The sequence below is a fragment of the Leuciscus leuciscus genome (genome assembly GCF_965113295.1).
Source record: "Leuciscus leuciscus genome assembly, chromosome: 2".
Classification (NCBI taxonomy): Eukaryota; Metazoa; Chordata; class Actinopteri; order Cypriniformes; family Leuciscidae; genus Leuciscus; species Leuciscus leuciscus.
This window is the reverse complement of record NC_138726.1, coordinates 59,355,692-59,374,978: the sequence shown is the minus strand read 5'-3', so window position 1 is coordinate 59,374,978 and position 19,287 is coordinate 59,355,692. Positions and strand designations below refer to the sequence as shown.

At 39.0% G+C, this 19,287-nt stretch overlaps 2 protein-coding genes and 2 long non-coding RNA genes across 8 annotated transcripts in view; 3 read left to right on the top strand and 1 right to left on the bottom strand.

The window, feature by feature from the left end:
- The window catches only part of LOC309492437 (uncharacterized protein), a 49,295-nt gene extending 48,160 nt beyond the window's left edge, over nt 1-1,135 (bottom strand). For all 3 annotated transcript variants that reach the window (XM_082161411.1, XM_082161413.1, XM_082161412.1), the window contains exon 1: nt 827-1,135. The gene's annotated coding sequence lies outside the window, so the exon portion shown is untranslated. The remainder of the gene's footprint in view (nt 1-826) is intronic.
- Nucleotides 1-19,287, top strand: part of LOC309492563 — a 276,178-nt gene that overhangs the window by 7,084 nt on the left and 249,807 nt on the right. The window lies entirely within an intron of this gene.
- On the top strand, nt 2,964-18,164 carry LOC309492781 (uncharacterized protein). Of its 3 annotated transcripts, none has more exons than XM_082161796.1 (5): nt 2,964-3,290; nt 10,169-10,232; nt 10,768-12,425; nt 16,611-16,671; nt 16,914-18,164. In XM_082161796.1, exons 2-5 carry the CDS (start codon nt 10,174-10,176, stop codon nt 17,668-17,670), a joined length of 2,535 nt encoding a protein of 844 aa, XP_082017922.1. In that variant the 5' UTR covers nt 2,964-3,290; nt 10,169-10,173; the 3' UTR covers nt 17,671-18,164. The 3 variants fall into 3 exon arrangements, with proteins under 3 accessions (XP_082017922.1, XP_082017921.1, XP_082017923.1); XM_082161795.1 differs by having other exon boundaries at nt 16,608-16,671; XM_082161797.1 differs by lacking the exon at nt 10,169-10,232 and having other exon boundaries at nt 16,608-16,671.
- LOC309493034 lies at nt 4,152-7,204 on the top strand. Its single transcript, XR_014203774.1, has 3 exons — nt 4,152-6,799; nt 6,837-7,108; nt 7,165-7,204. It is a non-coding gene; the product is annotated as an uncharacterized lncRNA (long non-coding RNA).

Below are 19,287 nucleotides of genomic sequence, written 5' to 3'. Positions count from 1 at the left end.
AAGGCCTGAATAAAAGGACTACATGACAAATGAAACTAAAAAGATTTATAATATTTTGATGTACTGTTACTTCTATATATTTGGTTGTTCGTCCGTAACAGAATTGACGAGAAAAAACTATGAACAGGTGATATTTTGATAAAATAGAGAAAATAATAAACTATCTGTATTTGTATAGCACTGAATATATCAACTTTAAAGTGTTTTCAAGGTAATTCTTAAACAATGGTTCTGTATGACAACCTTTTTTTTTTTTTTTTTTTGAAATGCAAAATGTATCTCCAATTATAGAATCACCCGTATAGGCTACAGCAGGGCCGGAAACAGAAACGATTAGTTCATCTTTCGAGTCTCGAGTTCGGGTTCGGGTTCGAATGCATGAGTGTTGTTAAAACAACAACTACCTATTTGATATCAATGACGTCATCGCGCTACACACTTTAGTCTCAACAGACCAATCAAATATCTCTGTCGAAACGGGTCAGTTATACCTGGGCCACTAACAGATTGTAATGTTAACACCGAAGACAAACACACACACACACACACACACACACACAAAGCCTATTGTCAAGTTTCTCTACAAAGGGCTCATTTTGAGTAAAAATTATACTTAGAGTCTAATCATATTGCCTAATCACGAGCTAACGCTTATTTATATTACAAAAAAAGTATTGTAAATATCAAGAGTAGCCAACGTAGGCTACTTGGTTTCGGTTTCGTTTTGGTCAGGTCTTCAGTGCGTCATTACAAAACCTCGCAAATTCAATCTCAAATACACAGTTATTGCAAACTGTACACTAGTAACTCATTACACTAGACTAACCTGGTTGCAGTCTTGATCGAAGCTCTTCTGTATTTTGCGTCCTTATGAAAAATGAAACAGACGAAGCTCGAGCTTGAAGTCCATGAGTTGAAACGGAGAAACTCTTGAGTTTTAAAGCACGACGATAGAAACTAAATTATAGTTAATATACGGAACTGATATATTCTATTTCGTTTTAAACCATTTTCGTAACATAAATAAAAGACAAACAAGGTCTAAATCGTTGAAAATCAACCAAAATGAACAACAGCAAACTTTCAAAGCTCCGCCCTTCTTCTTCACTCTTCTCTGAGTCCCGCCTCAAAAGAAGAAGAACAGATCAAACAGCTGGAAGAACACACGGATAAAAACAGACAAAAAGATACATGAAAATGATGCTTCAAGATGTATATTGACTAGTTAATTTAGTTTAGTTTAGTTTAGTTTAGTTTAGTTTAGTTTAGTTTAGTTTAGCTTAGCTTAGCTTAGTTTAGTTTAATTGGCGCTTTTTTCCGCACACGAAAAATGACATTACAGAGACAGTTTTAAAGAGAGACAGTTCATATTTTAAACCAGCCTCAAAATGAGTAAACAGACTTATTGACTTTATTAACTTTTTCATCATCATTGCAGGTTTACTGAAGGACACTGGTTTTACTGATTACAATTAAACATCAATACAAACCCATATTCTAAGATAAACTAGATTTAAACTAGATTATAAAATAATAATATAATAAAATATATAATAATATAATAAAAACTATTTTTAAATAAAAACAATTACAAAAACAAGAGTAAACGCTCTCTAAAACAGTAAACTTGAAACATTTTCAAAAAGGCCTAAACTATTGAGTAGGGATGGAGAACTGAAGCCTCTTTAATCTTTGAAGCTTTTCTCTGATTGTTTCAGGAAAAGATTCGAAGTCTCAGATTGTGAGAGTGAAAACACTGCCATCTTGATGAAGGTCACATTTACTGCAGTCGTACACCAGAATGCACTGCTCTGTTTCTGGACACTGATGTGGTTATTCCCAGAGACATCTTTATAATGATATCCAACAAACTCTACTTTTGGTGATCTTTCGAACATTATGTGTATTTTGCAAAGTTGAGGTAGAAACTTTGCTTCATTTATAGATATATAGGCCTATGTATATTTCTTTTCTTTTTTTTTCTTTCTTTTTTTCTTAGAATGACTGTGCTATTGATCTTTATGCTAATTTCTTTCTGTTGCATTGTACATTTTTTATTCACAAAAACAAATTTCTCAATACTTTGCCTAGATTTGATGTCTATCGCTGATATCTCCCTCATTGTAAAATCTCCTAAACTCATTGATAACAATAAGAACAAGTTTCTTAAGAATTATGATGATATTTTTCTTACTGGTTGAGGTGCCATTGTTATTTCTCTGTATTTTTATTTTCTCTTTCCTTTTCATTTTATGTCAATGTATTCAATGCAGTGCTGTTTCTTTTCTTGCAATAATAATAATAAATAAAAAAATCCCAGAGAAATAATAAATACATACTTGGTCATACACATAACACATAAGCAGTCTGAGCTTCACATGGCAACTGAAGATGGGCATAAACAGGGTTATCACTTGCATTAGATTTGTTCTTGACACAGTGTCTAATCTGCAGATACTTCCAAAAGTTTCCTTGGCCCCCAATATTATATTTTTTCACCAATTCAGAGTGACATATGACATAAACATAAACATAAAACATACTTTTTATCATATGACATAAATAGTCCATTCTCATCCAGATCCCCAATTACAGTTTCCCCTTTAATCTGTCATTGTTTCCAAAACACCCTGCTTTACCTGTACATTTCAGGGTTATTCCACAATGATGCATATGTAATATCGCTGAGGTCAATATTAACATTACAGTTAAATATAATCTAAAGAGCTTCAGCTGTTTCTAACGTTTTCTTTTTCTCCTCATCTCAGTTTTGTTTCTCTGTATCTGCAGACATTTTATAAATTACACATTTTATTCACTCTGAAATCATATTGTCATGTTCATTTGATTCTGCTCTGCTATTGTACAGGTTTACCGGTTCAGCCTGTTCTGGGCGAGAGAGAGAGAGAGAGAGAGAGAGAGAGAGAGAGAGAGAGAGAGAGAGAGAGAGAGAGAGAGAGAGAGAGAGAGAGAGAGAGGAAGGAAGAGGAAGAGAAATAATGGAGGAGAACTGAAAATGTGCTGCTGTTTTTCTAATGTAATTTTAGCTCACTTTAAACACTATAGGCCTTGTTTATCTTTTATTTGTGTTACATAAATGCTTTAAAACTAAACTGGATAGATGTTTCTGTGCGTGTTAAATGTAATTTAGTCTTCATCATGTCACTGTAAAGCACAGAGTTTCTCTGTGTCGACCCGTGGAGTTCGAGCTGGTGGATCGAGCTTCTCCAGTTTCATCATGGAAGTTTATTAGGACGCAAAACACACAAGAGCTTCGATCAGGACTGAAGGTTGGTCTAGTGTTAGCGGTGAGAATGTGTGTGTTTGCATGTGTGTGTGCTAATGTACAGTCTGCTCTCAAATGGAGTGTAAGTGTAAGTAAGTGTAAGTGACACGCATACAGGGGGCGTGGTCAACATTTCAGAAGCGAAGGGGAAGAAGTTCAAGAGTAATAGCAGTATTTTTATGACCTTTATGTGCAATTTATGTTTAAAACAATAAAAAAGAAAGAAAGAAAGAAAGAAAGAAAGAAAGAAAGAAAGATAGGATCTTATCATGAATTGTATACAATGTAAAAAAGGACCACTCTATCACTCTCTCACCTGTGAAGTGCTGCTTATGAACATGTGGCTTTGGGTTAAAGCTGCGTTTTTCTTGTTTAATCTATTGACATTACAGTAAAAAATAAAAATAAAAAATACATAAGATTATATTAATGCAAGTCAACCTTCTAAATGAAGACCTCAGAACGTGAATGCATACTCACGATTGTTTCAGTTTTTGGCCTTTTCTGTTGAATTCTATAATGTTAAAATGGCAGGGTTAATGCTTTCTTGGTATACTGGAATTACAGTATTATCCTGAACTACATAACATTTGATGTTAATACAGCAGTCTGCTGTGTGTCAGTCATTTTATTCATACAATGAAAATGTACAGTACTTCTATTAGTATTTAGGGTAAATATTGTACAAGTAAACCGTTGTTGTAACATGTAAGTCACACAACGCTGCCTGAACCACACATAGTGGCTGTACATGCATGAACATCTGAATTCAACATTAACAATCTTTATTACAATTTGATAACACATCTGTGAAAATAAAAGGCGTTGCAAATATATATATATATATATATATATATATATATATATATATATATATATATATATATATATATATATATATATATACTGTGGTTAAATTGGGCCGGGGCTCTCTGGGGCTCAGCCCCGGCACATAAGCCTGCTCGTTTGTGTCCTGATGTGCCTGTTTACAGTCAGTTGCCTAATGGAAATGATGTCACAACAAATTTGATGAAAGTGATGCTTTTGAAAACATATTTCTGACAATAAATGAAAGATTTTTTAAATGGGATGTCTATTTTGTCTCGGCGGAACTGAGATGAGAACAATCGGAACACGGACGTATTCTTGTTCAGCTGCTTAATCTCGTTGTCAGTCGACCATGATCGCGCACCGCTCGCGCATGCCATGCACATCTTAGGCTACTACTCAAAACTCCGACACGGATAAATGTACGCAGCAATATATAATTAATGTTCCTGGGAGATCCGTAGTTGCGCGGGATGTGGAAGCGCGCAAAAGTTCCAGAACCTTCAACCGTCTTAAACAATAAATAAATAAAAACTCACGAGCTGCTGGCCGCCGCTGGAGATCAATTTTGTCAAGTTGCAACCAGTTCAGCACAACGTTGGTTGTACAAAAAGTGCCCTGGCCTTGAACGACAAGGTAAGGAAAATATGTTTGGCACATTGTATGGGTCACTATATCATAACAAGGTAATACAATGTGTAATCAAGTGATGTCAATTCCAGCGTTATGGACGTGACATGCAGTAAAAACTTGAAATATAAATTCTCAGAAAATGCATTTAATACCAATATATTAAAACTGTTTATATATCAATACTCCCTTAATGAAGGAGTCCAGACATTAGAAAAATATCAGTCTACACATGCGTTTAATATTTAATATGAGGGAAATAGGCTACACATGCCGTGGACGTGACACAAAAAAACTTTAACTTTTAGGTGGCAAAATATATATATTTTTTGTAATTCTGTGAATTACACTGCGCAAACCAAAAGTAATACTAGGCTACCCACCGGATACTCTCCACAGAACATAACATATTCATTTTATTCAGGGCCGCGGGAAGTGGGGGTGCTGTTTTCACAGAATTGTAAATGCAACGCATATGTTTGTTCATTAAAATGTATAAATTTTTAGCATTTAGTCATTTATTTGTAATAAACACTTTAAGTGGGCTATTTAAAAATGGTTATTTATATGTTAAATTATGTTTTTAAAACATAAGCGCAGAGTGTTACGTAATAGTCTATTGTGTGTAGCCTATGTCGAATGAATTTGTCCGCAGCTGCTCCAAAAAAAAAACAAAAAAAAAACACTGTCAGTGTTTTGTAAGGAACAGGCAAATATGTACAATATAGCAGGAGACATTTTAATTGTTTACTATTAAAACAGTTATTTTTTATGTCAGTGTCGGCTAGACAGAAGTTGACGACTCGCGATCTTCGCAGCGCCAGAGAGAAATGCACATTTGAATTACATAAGCAACGCAGTCTGTTTTCTTTCGTTTTGAATTGTTCTGCTTAAAAGTAGACATTTCAAGCTATCTATATGTCTCAGGTCTGTGAGGCAATAGGCTACCTTATAGGCCCACGCTGAGTTTCGGTTCATTTATGAGACGAGCTCCAGGTTCGCCGGCGCCTCCGTGTCCTGATTATCTATTTTCTAATAGCCTATATTAAATCCAGACAATTGGTTGATGAAACATCGATTAAAATTAAGATACAATTAATACAAAACGAAATTAAATTTAAAGACAGGCTTTGTGCTTTCAGTTTGAGGTCTCTGTGAAAGTTTTAAAACATTCTTTTAGTGCCGCTTTAGAGCGCTCACGTCCGTAACGGAGAACTGTCTGTAACATTTTTTTTGTGTGTGTGTGTGAAATAAATTTCTAAAAAAATGCGACTTAGTCCAGTGCGACTTAGGCTATATCCTATGTTTTTTCTTCCTCGTGGCGCTATGCGACTCCGGAGCGACTTATAAAATATGCTACGGTAAGTTATTTATTCTTTTTGTGCAAATGTCCCATAAAGTCCCATCCTTTAAGGATTAATTTATGTCCCGTTGACCGGTCCATTGCATTACGAATAAAAGCAGAATCAATAAAGTCAAAAATGTGATGTGCAGAGTTTTATTGTCTTGATATTGTTTCTTATTCAAAAGTGGCGACGCCCCTTTTTTTCTCAGAATTGCGAGATATGAAGTCAGAATTGTGAGAAATAAAGTCGCAATTCTGAGAAATAAAGTCGCAATTCTGAGTAATAAAGTCCCAATTGGGAGATATAAAGTAAGAATTGCATGATATTCGTCGAAATTTCGTGTTATAAAATCAGAATTGTGAGATATAAACTATTCTGAGGTAAAAAAAAATGAAATGCTTGAAATGTCTTCTTTTAAACAGAACAATTCAAAAAGTAAACAGACTGCTGCATGTGCAATTTTTAGAAAACACTTGTTCATTAATAAACAATTAAAATGTCTCCTTGCTATATTTTACATATTCATAATCATTACTTTTGCCGGTTCTTTGTGACAGCTTTTAGGCCTTTATTGGCAGCGCCACCCTTACATGTTACATGAACGCGTCAGCACCGCATCAGCACCGAAAACAGGAGATTTTTCAATCCCTGTTTTGGCAGGGGAAAACTGATCAGAAAATGTAACGAAACATTGTAGAAATGTAGTGGAGTAGAAAGTATAATAATTGCTGCAAAATGTAACGAAGTAAAAGTCAAAAGTAGCCTATGCACTATTGAATCTACTTATGTAAAGTACAGATATGTGAAAAATGTACTTAAATAAAGTAACAAAGTATTTGTACTTCGTTACATTCCACCACTGCTGATTAACAGTAATGTAAATGCTAAACGTCCTAATATCTGTTAATACTACAACAATGCAAAGTATTTGCTCTTAACCTTGCAGTTTTTCACATATCATGTAACACTCAATTTCTCCATTTCTTTGCACAAAACTCTCCAGAAATTGCCATTTAATGTTTGTTTTTTTTTGGGGGGGGGGGGGGGGGGGAGCATACCCCCAGACCCCCCTAGGGAGAGCCCCCCCACATAATAAATCCCAATTTAACCCCTGTATATATATATATATATATATATAAGTGCACGTTAATATTTTTAACTGCCTCCAAAGCTTATATATAAAGGTATAAACCATTATGAGCAGCGGGATTAAATGAACGAGAAAATTTGTATGCATGTTTGGACTGAGTTGTCGCTGCATTTACACTGTTCTGACCAGCAGGGGTCGCCAGCCTGTGCCGTTTTAAGGGCTTTAAAGTAGTGAATCATTTTTCAAAGCAACTGGTTCAATTGATTAAAAGTTTCAAAAAGTGTAATTTCTTCCATCACTAGACGTGTGTCGGATTGTTTTAAAGCCTCAACACAAAACGGCACATTTGCTTCAACTGTTTCAGTGTTCCACAAAGCCTCGCCAGAGATGGTCTTATATTAGGGAGATGAGAGGGTCGGTATGTCTTACCATTGGAGAAAGCGTAACGGCTAATTTGGATCACGTGACGCACCACCGCCTATCGTGTAAGGGCAGTGACGTCAGTGCACGCAGTTCATGGTTTTATGACAGTCAGTTACAGTTTATGTTAATCAGTTCCTTGTGGATTATTAGCTTGTTGTTCTTGTGAATAAATGTTCTATACTTGCTGTTATGTCGCTAGTAAAGGTATAGGACTGCAATGTTTGTGGAATGTGCTTTACTGCGGAAAAAAACGTGAATATCTCTATTAGCAGCGAAGTACAACTGCAGGGCGAAAAAAGAAAAACTACAATTAAAGGGACACCAGGCAAGCCTGAGTGTTTTTTCTCTACGAAGCTCCCCCTAGCTCCCCCTAGTGTCTGGTTGTAAATGCTTTCAAACACACTATGGTAAAAACGAACTGTTGTCCCTCCCCCCTCGCCACGAGCAACCCAGCTGATCAGCTGTCAACCCAGCTGAGCAGAGGAACGTGTGTGTGTGTGTGTGTTGTTTGGAGGGCGGGAGGGGGTTGGGGTGTCACTAACAGTAACTTGGTCAGCCCACGTAACTTCTATATTTGCAAACAAGACAGTCACGGAAAATATTTTGAGTCTGGGCTTCATTGTAGTTGACGAGGATTTGTAGCATATTATGGATCAATACAGAATGCGATCAGTGAGCCATCGGCTTCTACACTATGTAGCGCACTGCAAAAAAGCTACACCTGTGCCAAATAAAAGCAAAGTAACACCTGGATGCAACGTGCAAGCTAAATTAGCCACATAGAAGGGCAGCATCCATCTAGCTAGATCAAACCAAAATCTCCGCTAGCCACTTAGCTCGCTGAGAACTGCGACGATCGTAGAAAATCTTGGAATATAAGTCTTTTTACCAACAAAACACTATGACACGTGGCCACAAAAAAAAGAAAAGAGGTGTAAGAACTGTGACTACCTAAAAAAACATACCCATGCTTGCTAGCAAACACACGATCTCCGCTAGCCACCTAGCTACCCCGTAACAGACATTCACAGAAATACCAAAGATACTTCATCAACCGTCTCTGGAAATACAGTAAACAACACATTTACAGATAATAACGAACGCAATGAAAGTACAACCATGCACAAAATAAAATATCAAAGTGTTACTTACAAGCGCAAAAGCAAGAATGCGAGGTCTGCATCTGACTTGGAGCCTTCTCTGTCTTTCAGCTCTCGCCATTCTGAAAAAGCTTGACCAATGTTGATACGTGTGCGAGCCCTCGCTCGGTCTGAAGCTCTTTTCCTTTTCTTTGCATCTTCCGTCAAGGGTTTTCGCTGCTTCTTCCCCGGCTCTGCAATTATACACACGTTTGCAACAATCGCTAGCCGGGTTTCGTTAGCCTGCCTCTGTGCTGGGGATGCTTGCCGTAAACTGATCCTGCTTATTGCGATGTCTGAGACTTTGTGAGACTGAAGGACGCGGGTAGGATACACCGAACTTGCAAGCGGGATATTCTTCCTACAGGCAGTAGGGGCGGGCGAGAGAGTCTTCATTCGCCCTGTAATGAGTCATTTAACCATATACCGACTTACGAAGATGATTAATTAGCACGAAAACGTTGCCTGGTGTCCCTTTAAGATTACACTAAAAACTTATTTGTAATTTAATACACTTTTTTTTTTACCATCGTTCATTAAAAAACGGATCTTTTTTTGTTTTATGTCAACGCCAATCGAGTAGAAGAGGCTTGGTCAAACAAAATTGTATTAGTTGGTTAAATCACACAGGCTGTAACGGACAGATGTTTAACGGCAGGAAATCCAAACATTCGCCTATCATCCATAAACCTCAAATATGGCTTATCACTTGAAACATGTAAGTAGTAACTTTACAAGTCCGCTCTTCGCGTGCAGCCGTGCACGAGCGCAAAACCTCACAACACCCACCCCCTGTCGGTGATTTGTTGGAACACTATTTATTTTGGTTTTGAGTGGTTGGCGAAACCAATTGTTTTTGTGTGCAGATCTCAGAGCCTAGGCTGCCTACAGAGATGCGTTTTTTTGACGGCCTGCTTATAGGGCGGGCAGCTAGCGGATCGTTAGTAAAGATTAGATGAATGTGATAATTTATGTTTGGGCCTTTTTTGGGCCTGAAATTGCTGATACAACCTTTAAAGCATATTAAAAACACCACCTATAAACAATATTAAAAGCTGGATTTTCACCACAGGGGGACTTTAAATTAACGACTACTAGTCGACTAGAAAAATCTTTAGTCGAGTGCAGTTATGACACAGAATGGTGTTGAGGTATTTCACAGCAGGGGCTCATCATGCTAACCAGCCGAACTGAACCCTTTAGCTGTTCAAATAATAAAAAAATGCTCAAAATTCAATTTCATTCAATTCAAAATGCACAAAATTCAATTCAACAATTCAGAATAGAAAATAACGGCAAACAAATTACTTCACTACAGAGTTTTTCAGTTTTGAACTTATTGTAGACCTGGCAGACAAGACTATTGTATTATGTGATAAACAGTTATATACAAACAGATAATTTATTCACTTGTGTTTTCTCACAGCAACGATGTCATCATTAATGCACCCCCACCGGCGAAGCAGCATGGATGAACCTCTCACTATGGCGTAAGAAATTGCTCTTATTCATTTAATCACTTAAATAAAAATGGGATTTTTCACTATATTGGTGTTGACTCGTCAGTCTTTGATGGCAGGTGAAAACCACAAGAGAAATAGTCTCAGGTTATGTATGTAACCCGGTTCCTCGAGAGGGGAATGAGATGGGGATGCGTCATGGTGTTGATGCTGTGGGAATGCTTCTGTGTGAGCCGGTGTCGGAAGCCTGCCCAACAAAGCTATGTAAAAGCACAGAGAAATGTTGAGCAATTGTTGAGCACAGACTGGGCTTTGGGACAACCCAATCCACGTCCAAACAGTAGAACCTGATAAATGTGTGCAGAGAAGACCAGCCTTCCACTGTACATACATACATCATGTAAGGGTGAAAAATAACCATCACCTGGAGCAAAGTCTAAGCAGGAGGAGGCTACTCACAGGACCTGAGTGAAACCAATGCTAAAGTCACTTTGAGGTCAATGTAAATAAATAACATATTGAGACTATCACATGTTAATGCCATGTTACATCTCTTTATTTTCAGATCACGTCATGATGCCACACCGATGAATCCAGGTCCTCCAGTGCTTTACCAACTAAAAACTGAAAGAAAATATATGAATGGGACTAATAGAAAAGTCAGACGATGGACATATGGAAAAAAAGACAGAAACAAGCAAAACAAAGTCATACTGATGGTAGGAGAAACCGGCACTGGAAAAACCACCATCATCAACACCATGATCAACTACTTACTGGGAGTGAAGTTTGAGGATGAAGAGTGGTATGAAATCACAGATGAAGATGAAGAAGATATAGATGAAACACAATCTCAGACGTCTGAGATCACTGTTTATGAGGTGTTTGTTGAAGAAAACCCAACATCTCTGACCATCATTGACACTCCAGGATACGGACACACTGACGGATACGAGAAAGATGAAGAGATTTCTGAGGATCTGTGCAGATTATTTTCAGATGAGGATGGGATTCATTATATTGATGCAGTGTGTTTTGTGATGAAGGCACTGAATAATCGAATCTCTGACAAAGAGCTTTACATATTTCACTCAGTTCTGTCTCTGTTTGGTAGAGATATAGAGAACAACATAGTGTTTCTACTCACACATTCAGATGGACGACCTCCAACAGATGCTCTAAAACTCATTAAAAAAGCACAGATTCCCTGCAGAAGAGATGTGAAAAAACTAACTCTTCACTTCTTATTCAATAACCAGCAGAAAGAAAAAAGAGACAAAAAATATGAGGAAATACTCAGATCATCATGGGAAATGGGGGAGGAAAGCATGAATGACTTCCTCAAACTCCTGGAACAGAAACAGAACAGAAAAAGTGTTCAGATGACATTAGATGTTCTAAAAGAACGAAGACGACTTGAGGCCTGTGTCTTGAATCTGAGGCAGCGAATCTCTGAGGAGGAGTCAAAAATGAAAGAACTTACTGAGATTCAAGAAGCTATCATAGAGAACAGAGACAAGATTCAAAAATGTGAAAACTTTCAGTTTACAGTCAAAACAGCTGTCAAAGAAAAAGTCTCCACTGTAAATGAATGGTGGTGGAAGAGAAACGCAACCTGCTGCTCAGATTGTGAGGAAAACTGTCACGAGAGCTGCTGGATGGATGAAGAACCTTCAATGTGTTCAGTCATGAAAAACAATCACTGCACCGTGTGTACTGGGAAGTGTCATCACAGCGTACATGTCAGAGAGAACAAAAAATATGTAACAAAGACAAAGACAGTCACTATGACATTTGATGAGCTCAAAAAGGAATATCAACGCACTGGTGAAAAGCCTAAAACTAGCTTTGACAAAAAAATATTTGAACATATTAAAAAGGACCATGACAGAAACATGAAAGAATCTGAGAATAACACAAAAATAGAAGAACAATTTAACAGAGATCTTGAAAAGATTAAAAATGAAAAGTCCCTCCTGCTGCATGAAGCTTATACCATCATCATGTGTTTGTCTAAGATCGCATTAAAAGCAGACAGCGCTTTCACTCTTCAACATCTGGATTTCTTGATTCCCAGACTGAAGGAGGAGGGAAAAGATGAAGGGATGAAGAACCTGGAAGATCTGAGGAAAGCTGGAGAAGAGCAGAAAAACAAGGGGGCTTTACGTCATGTGGAGGATTTCACTGGAAAAAAAAGGACGCAATTAGACAATTGTGTGACTGGTAAAAATTTCATAAATGATAATTCAATAACAAAATTACCATTATGACATTACTGATTATATGATATTTCTAATTTTAACTTTTTAAATAATCAATTTGGTATGATTTAGTATTGTATAGCAACTCCCTCCCTCCCATGTTGATGACATTTCAGTGCTAGAACACCTTATTTAACAAACTAAATTAATGCCCTGCTAGGTAACCGGAGATGTTTTATTTATTTGTATTAGGTACATCCGTGCCGCAAGATGTTGCAAAAAACTGGTGGAGCCATGTCCCACCAGCAAATTACGCCTATGCCTATAGCTGTTATAATGCAGAGTGGTGTGCGTGTGCACTGTTGGTCGAAGATCAGCTGTCTCGTCATTGGTGTTACGCAGTAGTGCATACAGTGCATGATTATATTTTGTATGAATCGGTGTGTGGGGTGGGGGTAGTGGAGATTGTTACTGAAACCCCATGGTAAGGCACTGACAATAAGGAATCCATATTAGGAATTTTAAAAATGCATTACACCGAAACTGACAAATTATTATAATTTATACAAGTCAAGTCAAGTCCCATTTATTTATGTAATGCTTTTTACAATACAGATTGTTTCAAAGCAGCTTTACAAAGATAACAGGAAAACAATGCAACAAAGTTTGTTTCCAGAAGAAAATAGCATCACTGTCCAGCTTCAGTAAGTTCAGTGATGTTTCATTTTTGTTGTAAAAAAGTTATTAATTTACTGTAGTTAATTTATACATTTAGCCGCTCTGGAGAAAACCGTGATGTCATCGTCCAGCTCAGTTCAGTTCTCACATAATGGTGTCTCCGTTCGCTCCTTCAGGGAACGAGGGTTACATACGTAACCAAGACGTTCCCTTTCAGTCAGTCACGTTTGACGCCACGTCGGTGACTGACGAATATGAATCCCTATCAAAGCGCCACAACTGCTGCCTCCTTACAGTGCCCTGCGGTAGCCTCCTGATCCCTCCTGCCTATTAGGGCTGATGATGGGACAGGGCTTTACAAAGAGAGTGTTAAACACCGCTCAAACACACCCATTCAGTGAGATTATTGGATAACACTGGGATAGTGTGCCCCTTTCACTGGAAAAGGAATGCTGCAGAAGCCACATCCTACCCACAGGGAGTTATGAGGAGTTTTACGTATGGACTAACCCCGTAGGGCCGAACTACATTTGGAATGTGTTAAGGGGGTGGCTGCAGCCTCACAAGGGGGGCTTCCCCAAGGGAAAGACACAGGCTTCCCTTTAGGAGCTATACCGTGGAAGAATACACATGTATTCTGGGTCACACATATGGGCCGCCTGCAAGAAATGGGCATAGACAGCTTTCACTGAATTGAACTGGACATCTCTGGATTTGGGGGGGACGCCGGGCAAACGGAATCGCATTGCTGAGCCTGATGGCCCGAATGAGCCTGCAAGACGGACTTGAGAACGACGAGAAGACTGGGGTTCCACAGCCGGCGATCGGGTTGAGGCAGCAGCTGTCTGCCAGGGTAGGATATGCTTGATAGCCTCAGTCTGCTTCTGTGTAGCCGAGAACTGCTGGGCAAAGTTCTCGACCGCGTCTCAGAAGAGGTTATCCTGGACACGGGGGAATATAAGTCACGGCCAGACACAGCCAGAGATGGCATTCCTGGACCACTATCGTGGACATTGCACGACCCAGAGACTGCGCCGTAACCTTCGTCGCTCGAAGCACGAGCTCCGTGGTTGTACAAAGTTCTTGTCGAACTTCTCGATCATGACCATGCTTGATGATGATCCATGATCATGACTCGTGCTTTAGCCTGATGGACCTGCAACAGCACCATGGCGTGTAAGGAGCAGGCTGCTTTTTCACAAGCCTGGTAAGCCTTGCCAGTAAGACCATACAAGTGCTTACAGGCTTGGAAGGTGGACTTAGGGCACAGTTGCTTAGCAATGGCCCGTTCCACTGGGGAAATGTGTGTGTAACCCCTAGCCACTCCACCAACGAGGGTGGTGAGGGAGAAAAAAAACACTAGGTCTGTTTCTGGCAGTAAAAATTGCCATCCAGGACCTAGTGAGCTCCTCACGCACCTCCGGAAAGAAAGGAACCGGACGCTGAGAACCAGCGCAAGCCACCCCCAGAAACCAATCGTCCAACCTCGAGGGCTCGGTCTGAGTCAGGCAACGCTACCGTACCCGAAGGAAGCAATGCAGCTGAATCATCATCCCCAAAAAAATCATCCGGTCGTCAGGGGGAGCCCCAAAGGATACGACTGGTACTCACCTTTGAGACAGTCCAGCATGTTCCTCTGGCAGCTCTCCTGGCTGCAGAGTGCAAGAGGGGTGAGGGGTCTTAGGTGGCTGGTTCCCCGAAGAAGAAGCCCTCACCTTAATCCTCAATTCACCCATATGTAGCACTTCAAAGGCAATACCAAATCAAAACTGGTTAGCACATTATTTGTAATTGAAAAGGTTTAATGACAAAATATGGTTATGGTTACACTTAAAATAGTTACAAAATAGATGTATGAGATGATAACTTATACCATTAATTGTACCCAGCATATATGAACGATGTTAGCCTTGTTAGATGTTAGATAGATAGAGAGAGAGAGAGAGAGAGAGAGAGAGAGAGAGAGAGAGAGAGAGAGAGAGAGAGAGTAGAGAGTAAGAGAGCCAGAGCACCAAAGAGACAGCGCAACAGTTTCAATCTTCTTTTATTCTTTCCTGACCATGTGACTAAAGAAATGTGAGACAGTCAAACTGACCAATCAAATAATTACAACTTCCCCCATTGAACTAAAGGTGTGACAATTCATCAACCCCCAAAACATCTTGGCCTACAGACCTAGATCACTATCAGCCCATCTGTGCCTTTAGGAACTCCAAATGGTCCTTGTGGTAGAAAAAGGGGGTAGAAAAACAATCAAGCAAATGTCTTTGTTCATTTCAAATATCTTGGATTATTTTAAATTCTACATTAGGCTGCATAGATTAGGTCAGCCGGAACCGGGAACACTTCCAATAAATCCTGATGTATTTGTTACATCATAAGAAGGATGGCGTCTACGCTAATATTAGTCTCTCTGTTTATCCTGAGGTTTACCGCAGTCCGCCGGATCCAGGCCGTATCCAGATCTGATGAAGGACCTGAACATGGACACGACACAAACAACGCAGTCCTAAAGTGTCAACTAGTCTCTCCCCTGTGAAGGCCTCCTTCCCTTCCCTTTACCTCTGTAGATAAAACGTTAAAATGATAAAATGCTGTCAGGATAATTCAGCACATATATATTCAAACGCGCATACCTATGGACTAAACACCTTTGGGCTTGCACCTTGAACCTATTTCAGGGTTTGTGTTCTCGAGCCACCAGGCACTGTTTTGTGCAGATGAGCGGGCCAGATCGCGCTGAGGCTTTTCTGTTAGAACGGTGTCGTGTTAGTGGCCCCTAAGTTAATAACTAATGATCTTTGCAACGGAAGTGAATCAAGCAATCAAAACTAACTTTAGCTAGACAATAACTTTATTCTAGAGCTGCTGTAAAGCCAAACCAATCTCTGATACTGTAATTTCCTATTATCACTGTAAAGCTGCTTTGAAACAATCTATATTGTTAAAAGTGCCTTATAAATGAAGGTGACTTGACTTGACTTGACTTGACACGGGGACCCCACCTCTTTGGAGGTATTGGAGTCTTGACCTCAACTCCGCGATGGTCATCTTCCCGCAGTGGGTGCATGTCTCATCTACGAAAGCTATCTCAGCATGCTTGACGCCAAGACACGTGAGACAGCGATCATGACCACCACTCTGCACCAGGAAACGACCGCATCCAGAAACACACGAGTTTAATGTTATCTTTAAAAAGATGCAAACTCAGATCCGTGTATGCTCTTTTAGGGAACTTTCTTGGTGCTAGACAGGGGAAAAGATTGTGGCAACACTGACAGGGAATAGTGCAGCCTGTAGTGTGCACTCACTCTCATTGAAGGGCACCGTCACCAGCTGTATAGGATGTGCATTGGCTCGTTTAGTTACACTCAAAGTAGATTGGCCTCCCTAGTGAGATTCCTATTCGTCGATCACCGACATGGCGTCGAATGTGACCAACTGAAAGGGAACCTCTTTTTATTGTTACATTTTGAAACAATCTGATGCAAAGAGATAATGTATTCACTTGTGTTTTTGATTGCAGCAGTAATGGCATCGTCCACTCATCACCACCGGCGCAAGAGCTTGGATGAACCTCCTGAAATAATGTGAGAAAGCATTGTTATGATTCAGAAGATTGCCATAATTGGGTGTTTTAACAAAAAAATTATTATGATGCAAAATGAATAAAATATACCTACTGAAATTATTTCATATATGTAGAATAAAGCGCCATAAATGATCAATAACTTTTTCTGCATACTATCAACTAAAGGGGTTACCATTAAGAAAAACATCTGTATTCGAAATTGTACTATACTTATAAACTCTTGATATTTCTTTTCTCTAGAGCTGGAGTTATTCGTCTCAAGGATGAATTTATCGAACTCTATGAGAGAGATTATCCTCAACTCCAGCAGTGCACAGAGAGACTACAGAGTATTATTGAGACATTTGAAAAGGGTTACAAAAATACTACTGAAGGATCCAGAGCTGCAGGATGGTTTGGAATAGCTGGAGGTGCTATCATGGTTGTAGGATTACTGGCTCTGTTTACTCTAGGGACTTCTCTTCTTGCTGCCACTATCGCTGGGATTGTTACTGTCATAGGAGCAACATATCTCGCAGGTGCTGGATTTTTAAGCGTAACCTTCAGCTCTGACAAAAAGCGGCAGATGACACAATTAAGACAAGATGTTAAAGCTGAACTGGATGAATTTCAGGATAGAATCACCCCTATGGCTGAAAAGATGACAGACATTCAGAAGCGTACTGAGAAAATACTGAAAGAGCAAGATGCCGTTCGGATAGAAGACATTGCTGAATTGACTAGGCTGATTTCTGAGACTATAAATTTGATTGCATCAGTAACATCAGTTGTTGGCTGGTTTAGCCTTGTTCTTGACATGTTCTCAGTTTGTAAAAATACAAGTGTGCTCAATGACATGAACAAACTTGCAGAAACAGCTATACATGAACAAATAGATGAAAGTGAGATGACATCAAAGGCTGGGAAACTCATTGTTGAAATGAGGAAATTAATTAATCAGCTACAGAACATCCTTGATAAACTTGAGAAAACAAAAGACAAAATAGTCATTTATTAGGATACAAGTTACAACCTGACAAAACAAAACAATATGAACAGCTGAGACACAAGCCGTTCCCCGATCCAGCGGACAGAGGACAACAGCCTGGCTAGTGACCAACATTTAGATGGGGTGTCATTTAGAGGTTTTTTTCACTAAAGAAAATGTATATATTTGACATGCAGAGAGTTTATGTTCACGTTGCTTTTAATTGATCAAAGTTATTTTGTGAATGTACTATAGTATGTACTATACTTTGTATTTGTACTATGTGTATTATATGTACTATAGAATGTACTATACTTTGTATTTATGAAACATGCATTTTGTGAAAGAAGCGAAAAAAGCATGTATGCTTTATACTGTTCGCTTCTTTCACAAAATGCATGTTCCATAAATACAAAGATGTATTTTATGTTGTACAAACAAAATGTATGTGATTATACTGCACTGTAAAAAATACATATTTTGAAAAAATTTGGAAACTGACAAATAAATATTGATTCAACAAATTGCTTCCAACTAATTATCCACGTCCCGTTACGTTACGTTAGGCAAGTGCTCAGCTGCTGGTGCGTTTATCGAAAATGAAGCGGCCAAATGTTCAAGGATATTTACCAAATTGGATTAACTCTATAGAGTGCAAAAACACTCTTAGGCACTTGTAAGGACACTTAAGCAAATGATGACCCATAAACTGGATTAACTATACCCTCAACAAACAAAAGTGCTATTATGGATACTGTACGTACCACTACAAAATTGTAGCTCTATCCCTATCTCAAATAATAAAAGATAAACAGTTGTTTCTGGTATTTCTATTCACCTTAAAAATGTACGCAGCATTACAATTTTGAGCTTAGTGGCAAATTCGTTGATGGTATCATCAAATGATATTTTACTTGAGACCTCTTGGTTGATGCTCATCAGTGCAAGCCCATTGAGGCGTTCCTGACTCATCGTTGACCTCAGGTAGGTCTTAAGTAATTTTCATTTAGAGAAGCTTTTAGCAGAAGCTACTGTCACAGGTAGTGTGACAGCAATTCTCAGGGCCACCCACATATTTGGAAAAACTTCTTCAAGTTTCTTCTCCTTCAAGTAATTCCGAATTTCCATTGTCGTCATGCCAGTTTTTGGCAACACTGGGAAATTTTTCAACTCAAGTGCCTGTTCCCTCCCGTCAACATCTTTATGGTCACCGTGGCTCAGAGTGTTGCTGAGGGTTACGCACTCCTTTGCAAGTTCTTCCTCTGGCAAATTAGGAAAGTTCACCAACACTCCAAACTTGTCCTCAACATCACCCAAGACCTTGAAGCGTTCTTGCAGTAATGTAACTGACACATCAACAATGACATTGAAAAAGGTTTAGGACAGTGTCCACATCATAGACTGTAAAAAAATATGGACGTAGTGTCCGTGACGTCACCCGTAGGTTTCTGAAGACCGTTTTTGAAGTCTAAAGTGGGCGTAGTCGACCGTCGCCATCTTGGTAGCGCGTCACTCCCGAATTTATTTATTTTTACAGTCAGACAATGAGCTGAGGTAACGTGACGGCTAACAGACAACAGACAAACGGCTAATGATGACTAATGACCACAGCAGTGGGAATCCACCTGTCACTCAAAAGTGGACACC

Excerpts from the sequence above, each read along its gene's own strand:
- LOC309492781 (XM_082161795.1), top strand. The coding sequence starts at position 10,174 with ATGTCATCATTAATGCACCCCCACCGGCGAAGCAGCATGGATGAACCT. Across the intron at positions 10,233-10,767 it reads GATGAACCTCTCACTATGGC|ATCACGTCATGATGCCACAC; the intron begins GTAAGAAATTGC and ends CTTTATTTTCAG. Across the intron at positions 12,426-16,607 it reads ATTAGACAATTGTGTGACTG|CAGTAATGGCATCGTCCACT; the intron begins GTAAAAATTTCA and ends TTTTGATTGCAG.